Here is a 12,597-nt window from a genome sequence, read left to right on the forward strand (position 1 = left end):
CACACTGATCTCCCCCCCCCTGCCCCCTGATCGCCCACAGCACCCCTCAGACCCCCCCTGTCCACCCCCCAGACCACTGTTTGCACCCAGTCACCCCCCTAATCACCCATCAATCACTCCCTGTCACTATCTGTCAATGCTATTTTTTTTTTAGTCCCTAAACTGCCCCCTGGGGACTCCTGATCACCCCCCCCACCCCTCAGATTCTCCCCAGACCCACCCCCCCTGTGTACTGTATGCATCTATCCCCCCTGATCACCTGTCAATCACCAATCAATCACCCCCTTTCACTGCCACTATCAATCAGCACCTAACCTGCCCCTTGCGGGCAACCTGATCACCCACACACACCATTAGATCGGCTGCAGACCCGACGTCAGATCACCTCTTAAGTGCACTGTTTACATCTGTTCTCTCCTCTAAACACCCACTAATTACCCATCAATCACCCCCTGTCACCACCTGTCAGTGCTACCCATCAGATTAGACCCCTATCTGCCCCTAGGGCACCCAATCACCCGCCCACACCCTCAGACCCCAGCCCTGATCACCTCGCCAGTGCATTGCTTGCATCTATTCCCCCCTCTAATCACACCTTGAGACACCCATCAATCACCTCCTGTCACCACCTGTCACCCCTAGCACACCTACCCATCAAATCAGGCCCTAATTTGCCCCGTGTGGGCTCCTGATCACTCGGCCAAACCCTCAGATCCCCCTCAGACCCCCTTCCGATCACCTCCCCAGTGCATTGATTGCATCTATTTTCCCCTCTAACCACCCCCTGAGACACCCATCAATCACCTCCTGTCAACCCCTAGCACTCCTATCCATCAGATCAGGCCCAATACAACCTGTCATCTAAAAGGCCACCCTGCATATGACCGATTCCACAAAATTCGCCCCCTCATAGACCACCTGTCATCAAAATTTGCAGATGCTTATACCCCTGAACAGTCATTTTGAGACATTTGGTTTCCAGACTACTCACGGTTTTTGGCCCGTAAAATGCCAGGGCAGTATAGGAACTCCACAAGTGACCCCTTTTTAGAAAAAAGACACCCCAAGGTATTCTGTTAGGTGTATGAAGCGTTCATAGAAGATTTTATTTTTTGTCAAAAGTTAGCGGAAAATGATTTTCATTGTTTTTCACAAAGTTTCATTTTTCACTAACTTGTGACAAAAAATAAGATCTATGAACTCACCATACACCTAACGGAATACCTTGGGGTGTCTTCTTTCTAAAATAGGGTCACTTGTGGCGGTCCTATACTGCCCTGGCATTTTAGGGGCCCTAAACCGTGAGGAGTAGTCTAGAAACCAAATGCCTCAAAATGACCTGTGAATAGGACGTTGGGCCCCTTAGCGCACCTAGGCTGCAAAAAAGTGTCACACATGTCGTATTGCCGTACTCAGGAGAAGTAGTATAATGTGTTTTGGGGTGTATTTTTACACATACCCATGCTGGGTGGGAGAAATCTCTCTGTAAATGGACAATTGTGTGTAAAAAAAAAAAAATCTAAAATGTGTCATTTACAGAGATATTTCTCCTACCCAGCATGGGTATATGTAAAAAATACACCACAAAAAACATTATACTACTTCTTCTTAACACGGCAGTACCACATGTGTGGCACTTTTTTGCAGCCTAACTGCGCTAAGGGGCCCAAAGTCCAATGAGTACCTTTAGGATTTGACAGGTCATTTTGAGACATTTGGGTTCAAGACTACTCCTCACGGTTTAGGGCCTTAGGAGTATGGTGAGTTCATAGAAGATTTTATTTTTTGTCACAAGTTAGCAGAAAATGACACTTTGTGAAAAAAAAAAAAAACAATTAAAAACAATTTCCGCTTACTTGTGACAAGGAATAAAATCTTTTATGAACTCACCATACTTCAAATGGAATACCTTGGGGTGTCTTCTTTCTAAAATGGGGTCATTTGTGGGGTTCCTATACTGCCCTGGCATTTTAGGGGCCCTAAACCGTGAGGAGTAGTCTTGAAACCAAATGTTGCAAAATGACCTGTGAAATCCTAAAGGTACTCATTGGACTTTGGGCCCCTTAGCGCAGTTAGGGTGCAAAAAAGTGCCACAAATGTGGTATCGCCGTACTCAGGAGAAGTAGTATAATGTGTTTTGGGGTGTATTTTTACACATACCCATGCTGAGTGGGAGAAATCTCTGTAAATGGACAATTGTGTGTAAAAATCAAAAAAATTGTCATTTACAGAGATATTTCTCCCACCCAGCATGGGTATGTGTAAAAATACACCCCAAAACACATTATACTACTTCTCCTGAGTACGGCAATACCACGTGTGGCACTTTTTTGCAGCCTAACTGCGCTAAGGGGCCCTAATTCCAATGAGCTTCTTTAGGCTTTACAGGGGTGCTTACAATTTAGCACCCCCCAAAATGCCAGGACAGTAAACACCCCACAAATGACCCCATTTTGGAAAGTAGACACTTCAAGGTATTCAGAGAGGAGCATAGTGAGTCCGTGGCAGATTTCTTTTTTTTTTGTCGCAAGTTAGAAGAAATGGAAACACTTTTTTCCCTTTTTTTTGTCACAAAGTGTCATTTTCCGCTAACTTGTAACAAAAAATAAAATCTTCTATGAACTCACCATGCCTCTCAGTGAATACTTTGGGATGTCTTCTTTCCAAAATGGGGTCATTTGGGGGGTATTTATACTATCCTGGAATTTTAGCACCTCATGAAACATGACAGGTGCTCAGAAAAGTCGGAGATGCTTCAAAATGGGAAATTTCACTTTTTGCACCATAGTTTGTAAACGCTATAACTTTTACCCAAATCAATAAATATGCACTGAATGGTTTTTTTTTTTTTGTTTTTTTTTTAAATCAAAGACATGTAGCAGAATAACTTTCGCACTCAAACGTATAGGAAATTTTACTTTATTTGAAAAATGTCAGCACAGAAAGCAAAAAAAGTAATTTTTTTTGACAAAATTCATGTATTTTTTGATAAATATAATAAAAAGTAAAAATCGCAGGAGCAATCAAATAGCACCAAAAGAAAGCTGTATTAGTGACAAGAAAAGGAGGTAAAATTAATTTAGATGGTAGGTTGTATGACCAAGCAATAAACCGTTAAGAACTGCAGTCATAAAACCCCTTAAGGACCAGAGCCTTTTTTTCCATTCAGACCACTGCAGCTTTCAGGGTTTATTGCTCGGTCATACAACCTACGTACGCAAAATTTGCGTAATTTTTTTTTGGGGGGGGGGGGGGGGTATTTATGACCCCTAGATTTCCCCACACTGAATCTCAGCATTGTGAGTGCAGGGAAGCACACAGCAACAGGTTAGTTACCAGTTCCTACATGGCCTCTTTCCAGCAATCCATCTCTCTTTCTCTCAACAGTTACCATGTGACATCACAGGCCAACCATTGAGAAATGGATAGAAGGCTCAGAATGAACCCATGCAGAAACAGGTATACATACCCAGTGAAAATATGCTTTTCTGCACTAATATCTGCATGGAGGGCTGTACCCAAAATATTTGCGGCTGGAAGAGCTATGGTTAGTACAGATGGGGTGGGGGTGAGGTGGGGAGAGGTGGGGCTAAGATTATATATGGTGGGTAAGGTAGAGAGGGGTATAGTTATACATGTTATGGTGGAGGAAACATGGCTAAATTTGCTGTGTCAAATTTATACAAAACACTAACATTTGATCCTGTCACATTGGAAATTATAAAAGAATGGATACTGGCACATCACACTGGAGAACCTTCCTGAAGCCACTGCAGCCATAAGAATAGTAGACTATTTTCCATTTAAACTAACCTCCATCTTGGCATTTGTCCATCTTGGTACTTCTACAATCATGTTGAATATGCCCTGCAAAACAAAGCACGTTAATTAAAATTGGCTTTTTAGGAGTTAAACCGTTATAGGAAGGTACAAAACAAGAAAATAAACATCAATGATGAACTAAATATCTTCTAAATGTAGGCATATTGCCATAAATTACAATTGCCTAAACCAGCTGAAAAGCAAATCCTGTGTTTTCTTCGGGTTAGCTTTAGTTCATCATCATGATTTTTTAAAACCTTTTACAAAACTCTACAAGGGAACTGCAAGCAAATGAAAGGGAATAAAGATGTGCAGCTTGAGGCAAAGAAATGCTCCAGTAGATGACCTGGGTGCGCCTCAGCAATATCTTCATCTACAATAATGCATTTCAAAGAAAGAAGTAAAATTCTGTGTCTTCAAGACAGCTGGTAGTAAATCGTGTCTGTTTATATATGTGGTTCATCTGAGCAGATTCTACTTTCCTCAGGGAAAGCCTGGCTCAGCCAACACAGCTGGCAGTACAACTGTAATGAGAGGGATATGGGGGCTGCCATATTTTTTTTCCTTTTAATCAATACCTGTTGCCTGGCTATCCTGCTGATCCTCTGCCTCTAATACTTTTAGCCACAGACCATGAACAGATGATCAAGCAGGATACCCAGGAAACTGGTATTGCTGAAAAGGAAAAAAGTATGGCAGCCTCCATATAGGCCTCGCTTCAATTGTCCTTTAAGACTTTGTTAACATCTAAAAAAAAAAAAAAAAAAAAAAAAAAAAAAAATCACAATAGCTGACGCCAGCGCCAGTTTGTGAGTTTTTTGTTAGCGCCTCCCGGCGCTTACCTGTGCGCTACGCTTTTGCAGAGCGATTTGTTTTTTTCACTTCCTTATGCAAGTCAGGAAGTGAACTCTTTGACCCAGAAAAATATAAATACAATGTATCGCTATACAAAACGCTTTTTCAAGTGTTTTGTGATTTCCCTACACCTTCCAGGCAAATCGTCCCACAAATGGTAAAGGCAGCACTTTGGTGAGCGGATTGGAATTGAACTGCTCATATGTGAACACTCTCATAAGGAATCCTTGCACAAGCGCTTTTAGGGCGATTTTGAAAAATTGCTGGTGCAAACAAAACAAAACAAAAAAAACCACCACATCCCTCATGTGGGATCATATACAAAGCATTACATTGGCCAGAGCTTTTCAAATTACAAGTGCTTAGAAAAGTGCTGCTAGTGGGCGCTAGGCCTAAGCGTTATTGAGCTATTATTTAAAGCAGAGTACAAAGCTATAGAAATGTTTAATTTAGCAGGCTTGCTCAAGCTCTGACAGATTTTCCATATCAAGCACGTGAAGCAGCTTTACTATTGCTATTACAGCTCAGGCAAGGCAGATTTTAAAATTGTCCGCTCGCCTCATTATTAAAAGGAAATAATGTATACAATTCAGTTGCTTATCTCTATTTTTGTTTACTGTAACAAATTCCTTTCACTCTGAACTGAAGGCAGTCTGCTCTAATCTGACAGCAGAATGAGCAATGAGGGGAGGGGAATAAAAGGTAGAAAACCGAGAGCCCAATATAGAGTAGCTTGTATTGGAGGAGTGCGAATGATAATGATGAAACGTAAGTATTGTACTTACAAACCAGGGTTACCTCCAAGGTAACCACTGAAAAGGCAGGTGGGGAGACCAAGCCTGTCCCCACTCTGTGGATAGAGGAGAAAAAGAGGGTGTACCACCCTTCCACCAAGGGTGAATTAATAAATGTATAGAGCTGTACAGAGGCGCCAGTAGGATAAAAGTCACTAAAACGTTTAAAACGTTCGGGATGCGGTGGTGGACCAGCCAACCCAAAACAGACACAGGTACTGTCGATTCAAGTAATAAATAATTTATTTATATACTCCAAAGACAAGTTGCAACGCGTTTCACGGGCAACATCCCGCTTCCTCAGGCAATACACAACTGGAGTAATACACAGCACGGAGTCCAAAATACGCTTGGCACCTCTGCAAAAAAGTGCCACACATGTGATATCGCCGTACTCGGGAGAAGTAGTATAATGTGTTTTGGGGTGTATTTTTACACATACCCATGCTGAGTGGGAGAAATATCTCTGTAAATGACAATCTTTTTTTTTTTTTTTTTTTTTACACACACAATTGTCCATTTACAGAGTTATTTCTCCCACCCAGCATGGGTATGTGTAAAAATACACCCCAAAACACATTGTACTACTTCTCCCGAGTACGGCGATACCACATGTGTGGCACTTTTTTGCACCCTAACTGAAGATGGCAGCTTCCATATTCCTCTCAACTCACATTCCCTGGAAAGAAAAAAAGAAAGAAAGAAAGAAAGAAAGAAAGAAAGAAAGAAAGAAAGAAAGAAAGAAACAAACAAACAAAAAAAAGCGCATCAGGCTTCTAGTCCCTAAATGTACTGAAAATAACAATGACATGCACCAACTGTAATAAAACACCGAAATGCTTTTCATTTACAACCAGTCAGAATAATGTAATGGTTGTACAATGACTGAAGAATTATTGCCCTTTACCACTTCCAAGTCAACAGGTTTTCAGTGAACCAGCTAACATGAGCAAATATGTCTCTGTGATATTGATTTTTCTCTTAGGAATATTAATGCTGCCCAGTGCCGGCTCCAAATCCCATACCTGATACAATGATAAATACTGAACGGGTAAATGTTTAGTACTGCAGGGGGTTATTTTTCCCATAAACTGCACTCTAGCTGCTGTATACTGAAGGTTGCCAATTATAAGAGGGAACTGGAGACCTCAGATTGAAGATGAATTTATTGGAGGCCACTAAGGGCATTAATGGACCTTAATGTTCAGGATTCCATTATCAAAGGCAGGGGCGTATCTACAGGGGGTGCACATAGGGCACCTGCCATAGGCGCCCCTTGTCATTCACCTGAGGGGCGCATCCCCAGTAAGCAATAAATCACCACTTTAGGTCTGTGTCCTGCTCCTGGCATGCACAGGTGCACCTTCCTAAATAGCTGGGTTGTTTTCTATCATGCCTCACGCCCACAGAAGAAGAGGAGAGCGGGACTGTGTGTGAGCTGCCGCTGCGGCTTGCCTATTCACTTCCGGTCTGGTCCTCTCCACTGCTCTGTCTCCAGCATCTGTGGTCGCCATAGCAACGTCGGCAACTCGGCTCCACTTGCTGCCTCGCTTTCCCGGCGATCCTCCTCCCCCTGATCGGCTTGCGCATTCTCTTCGGTCCACACAGTCCTCTCTGCTGGGCTGGCCAGAGTAAGTAGTCGCCATAGCAACAGCGGCCAGCGCCACTTTAGATTCCCTTCCTGATTGACTGCCTCCATGCTGGAGCTGCTGGGGGTGGGAGAGGAGGGACAATGCATGTATGTAGTAGCAGGCGGTCAGGTAACAGCGCACATAGATTGAGTGCGCACACCAACTGTCGTTGAACAGGCTAGTGGTCCCACCTTCCACCCTCATAGTTCTCTGGTGTCTAGTGGTTTCCCCTTATTGCCCCATATGGCTTTCCTAGTGGTCTAGTGATTCCCTCCCCAGTATATTCTGCCTGGTGGTCCAGAGTGTCCCTCTCTATATAGCTTCCCTACTGGTCGAGTGGAGCCCCCCTTCTCAATAAAGCTTCCCTAGGGGTCTGGTGGTTCCTCCCCTATACATCTTGACAGGTGGTCTAATGGTTTCCTCCGTTCCTCCACAATAAAACTTCCCTGGTGGAGTCAGTGACCCAGCCTGTGCCCCAGTGCTGTCCTGTGCATCCCCAGCATGTAATGGAGACAGAGGCGTATTTAGAGGGATGCTCCTTTGCTGCACCCCCATGCCTGCCCCTGTGCCTCCCCATCGTCAGGCTTCAGATCAGATTAATTCTGTAATTTGGGGAACATGGATACTTAATTTATGTAGGTAGGGTGCACTTGGCTTGGTGTAAGAAAAGAGGACAGAGTGAATATGAAGAAATATTTCCAAAAAAGTAACTTTAGCAATACACAGAGTCCAAAAACACACACAACACATGTATGCAAGAAAGGATGCTGTTTTTAAAGTGGAAAGGGGCTCTGACCAGAATGGGGGGGGGGGCACAATTTCAGTTTTTGCCATAGGCTCTATATTACCCAGATACGCCCCTGATCAAAGGTCTCATGCACTGTGGGGAGATATAGCCTCCCTGGAAATTATAGAAAATAAGATTGATTACAGGATGACATGTTTTATAAGACAACCAAAAGCCATAAACAATTTAGGAGCAAAAAAAAAAAAAAATAGACATGCTCTATTATTTCAATATAAAAAGTACTGTAGTATACAGGGCTGTGGAGTTTGAACAAAAATCATCAGACTCCGATGACTCATTTATGAAACCACCGATTCAGACTCCAGGTACCCAAAATTGCTCCGACTCCTTAGTCTAATTTTTACAAAGGCTATGGATTTGGTTCAAAAATCATCTGACTCAGTTTATTGAATCCACCGGTACCCAAAATTGCTCCGACTCCTGGACTCCACAGCCCTGGTAGTAGAATTCAGCTTGTCAAAGTTTAATTTATCGCAGTATGGAATTATAAGATATATTTATATTATATAAAATAGTAAACAAGTCACTGCAATAATTATCAACGCAGAGTATGGAATAATTTTGGTCATAACCATGGCTCTGTTTTGGGCAGAATGGAGAAATGAAAAATGCAAGATATTTTAGTTATCATGCATGTATTTGAATGCGCCCTACCAGAAAAATTCCTGAACTTTTGCTTTTATAGAAGTGATTACACTTGCTGATTGGTTTGTTTACACGTGATGAGTGGCACATGGCTGTTACTTACTCTCTTATTTCCTATAGAGGGGCTTCCACAATTTGGACTTTTTGTTAAAGTACACCTGAACTGAGAGGGATATGGAGGCTGCCGTATTATTTTTAAACAATACCAGTTGCCTGGCTATCCTGCTGATCTCTAGCTGCAGTAGTGTCTGGATTAGCTGCATGCTTGTGTCAGGTGTGGGATTCAGTGGGCCTTCAGTCAGTAACATCTGATCTGCAAGCTTTTTCAGGGTCTAAGGCTGGGAATCAGGGATGGGCTCAAATTCGAATTCGGGTGAATCCGAATAGTTGCTATCCAGATTTCACCCAGTTACCTGTGCGGGGTGGGCGGGGGGGGGGGGGGTTCAAGCTTACCTGACGTCTCCCCCTCGGCGCCTCCCACAATGCGGTCCACGCACGGCACGTGAATACAAACACTTCCTCCTTTAACCCGGAAGAAGGAAGTGTTTGTAATCACGTAACCGCCGCGTGGACCGGATTCACCCGAATTTGAGCCCATCCCTGCTGGGAATACACCACGAGTTATTTTGGCAGATAGATGGCTCGATAGTTAATTTCCAACAGGTCGGATCTGATTTTTTTTTTTTATTTTTTTATTTATAGAAGTGAATGGAAACCGTTCAGAAAAACGTTCGGAAAATCGATAAGAAAAATCGGCCGAAAAATAAATAAATAGTGTATTCCCAGCGTAAGTCTAAAAGTATTACAGACAGAGGATCAGCAGGACAGCCAGGCAATGTGCATTGTTTAACCACCCTGGTAGTAAGCCCGACAGTGATTGCATGGCCCCGGGAGGATTTTTGCCTATAAAATGTTATTTATAGTCTTCAGCTAGCACTTCACTAGCCAAATATACCCCCCCAAGTGCCTCCGGTCCCCTCTGATCGCCGCCGGTATACGTACCCCCCCAGGGATCCCGCAATGACACAGCCTCCCAATCAGCTCTCGGCTTCGCTAGTCATGCCCGATCGCCGTGACAGTGAAGCTGCGGCTCTCGCGGGATAGTGGACGGGTAAATATTACCGGCATCGATCGGGGGGGGGGGGGTGTGGGGGGTTGGGGTTCAGAGTGGACCGGAGGCACTTGGGTTGCATACTTGGCTAGCGAAGTGCTAGCTGAAGACTATAAATAAAATTTTATAGGCAAAAATCCTCCCGCGGACGCAGACATTGAAACTGCGTACCGCCAGGGAGGTTAAAGGGACTCCGAGCAGTGCAGGAACTATGGAAAGATGCATATCATTTTAAAGCTCTCTTTCTCCTCTTTCCAATGATATATAAACCACCACCCTACGTCTTTTAGTTTTCGCTATTTTCACGATTGAAATTGCCGCGGCCGCAATTTCAATCGCGAAAATAGAGAAAACTAAAAGGTGTAGGGCAACGATTTAGGTGTCATCAGAAAGAGGAGAAAGAGAGCTTTAAAATGATATCCATCAAGCCATAGTTATATTGTATTACACAGGACGACACTTTCCCCAGTGTCAGCAGCTCCATTCTGCTGAATGCAGCTGCTGACTTTGACAAAAAGTCGCCCTGTGTAATACAATATAACTATGGAAAGATGGATATCATTTTAAAGCTCTCTTTCTCCTCTTTCTGACGACACCTAAATCGTTGCCCTACGCCTTTTAGTTTTCTCTATTTTCGCGATCGAAATCGCTGCCGCGGCAATTTCAATCGCAAAAATAGCGAAAACTAAAAGGCGTAGGGTGGCGGTTTATATATCATTGGAAAGAGGAGAAAGAGAGCTTTAAAATGATGTGCATCTTTCCATAGTTTCTGCACTGCTCGGAGTCCCTTTAAAAGGAAACAAATGTCAGCCTCCTTATCCCCCCTCTGCTCAGATGTACTTTAATGACAAGGAGAGTATATCAATATATTATTTTATGTCCTGATGCACAAAAAAAACCCCCTTAAATTGAAAAAGTGGGTGTATTTTCTTTTTCTCGAGACTGCGAGTATCAGGTGTTTGTTGTTAAACATTCTTTACTTCTAAAACTAGTGCAAGGGGACTGGAAATGCCCCCTAAATATTTGTAATTTTTTAATTTTTTTTGACTGGAGAACGGCTTTAATCTCGGCTATAAAACGCATTAAACTGGATGGACTCTAAAATCGTCAGTTGAAAACCTTTTAACTGAATGGCTCTCTTCATCTTTGTTTCTTACTGCCAGTATTATATGAACAATTTGATGAGTTTCATGACTTGATGCCTGGATAAGTCAGCTCCTGTGCTTCTTGGCAAACAGAAAAACACATAGGCTAAACATTTTTGCCAGTCAGAAGAACGGAGTTATCGAGCATTGGCAGCCAACAAAGGAGTCAGTTATATCTTAAAAATGTGAATTTAAAAATGATAGAAAGGTAGGCATGTGCTATGTGAAAATATTAGATGTTAGATTAAGTATTTATATATCAAACCTAATATAAAAAAAATGAAAACAAGGACATTGATAATGTTCACCAGTTATATCAACTGCATATTGACTGGAAGTATCTTTACCCGAGGTGAGAAGGATATGGAGGCCGATATGGGGACATAACATCACTGCAGTGCATTCTGCCTGCACAATTAGGAAATTGCCCACACGAGCTGACCGGCATTTGATAGAGGGGGGGGGCGACACTAGCACTAAGTTAAAACTCGGGTACAAGCTGAGACCCCCACTTTTGGGGTAATTTTTTGGTCCTAAAATTTCAGCTCATACTCGAGTATATACGGTACTTTAAACAACATAGGATCCATCTATATGATTGTTTGTCCGTTGACCTCAGCAAAGCCCAGGATCAGCCAGGTTCTGGAGTGTATTACCGCCTCCTTGCCCAGAAAGACATTAGCCTTTAACTGTCTCACAAAGAAAGGCCACGGGTTCAGAGCTCAGCTAAAGATTACACAGACGGCATGCTAGGTAGTTATAACTTCAGTGTTCCCTAACACCCCCCCGCCCCCCCCCCCCCCCGAATTTTTTTCCAGCTGGGTGGCATGAAAAAGTAGCCAGATGGGGCGCAACCGAGGAAATGCAGGGCTGGCACTTCTCTGGGTCACTCTGCTTACAGCATCGGAGGAGGTTTAGGAGGCAAACCTATGACAGCCTGGTGGAGCACCCGGCTAAAAGAGCCTGGGGGGAACACTGAACTTGAAAACATTAGCGTACCGCTTGGTATTTTTGTTACACCACAGGTATGCTTTTAGTGTTCCAGCGTGCTGTGAACGTGTTTTGAGTGCAGCAGTTGTATGTTTGCATATACAGTATACTGACCACATTCATCAGCAACTGATTCCACACTTATTTAAATTCCAGCAGGATATTCATACCCACCTTTGTTCTTCTGGTAATTCAATAAGTTATTTAACAGAAGAGGCTACGTTGGTTTATGCAATCCTTGAAAAACCATGAAAGAATTTTCATTTCCAGCTAACAAAATGACTGCACATTTGCTTACTGCCCACACCTAAAACAACTGTGCAATCCTGGTTGTGATGTTACATGTAAACAAGCCAAACTGAAAAGGTGTTAAAAACAGATATATATGCTTACCTTGGCTTCATCAGCATACAAAGGAATATCATGGAATGGAGAGATGTATTTTCCTTTGCAGTCTTCTACAAAAGAGAAAAACAAGATGTGTTAATATTTGTACAACACATCTAATATCCATATCAAATACTAAGGCACAAGGAGTCCCACCCTCTTGCACAGTACCAGCTTCTGCACAGAACATTCAAACAATAATAAAAAAGCAAGAGGTTTGTTGCACTGGGGGTCACAGGCTTGTCTCCAACACCATGTACCTCCATTGTTAGAGGTTTCTGAAAAGTACTATACCATTATTGCTATCAACACAATAAAATAGTATTGTACCACCCCTTAAAGGGAACCAGAGGGCCCAGAAAAAAAAAAGATTCAATACATACCTGGGGCTTCCTCCAGCCCCATATGC

At 42.9% G+C, this 12,597-nt stretch overlaps 1 protein-coding gene across 1 annotated transcript in view; it reads right to left on the bottom strand.

Annotated features, from left to right (window-relative positions):
- PPA1 (inorganic pyrophosphatase 1) overlaps positions 1–12,597 on the bottom strand; it is a 141,199-nt gene that overhangs the window by 86,213 nt on the left and 42,389 nt on the right. The window contains exons 2-3 of the mRNA XM_068255531.1: positions 12,195–12,259; positions 3,814–3,867 (exon numbers count right to left, since the gene is read on the bottom strand). Of these exons, the coding sequence (XP_068111632.1) occupies positions 3,814–3,867; positions 12,195–12,259 (119 nt within the window). The remainder of the gene's footprint in view (positions 1–3,813; positions 3,868–12,194; positions 12,260–12,597) is intronic.

This window comes from Hyperolius riggenbachi, chromosome 10 (assembly GCF_040937935.1).
Source record: "Hyperolius riggenbachi isolate aHypRig1 chromosome 10, aHypRig1.pri, whole genome shotgun sequence".
NCBI lineage: Eukaryota > Metazoa > Chordata > Amphibia > Anura > Hyperoliidae > Hyperolius > Hyperolius riggenbachi.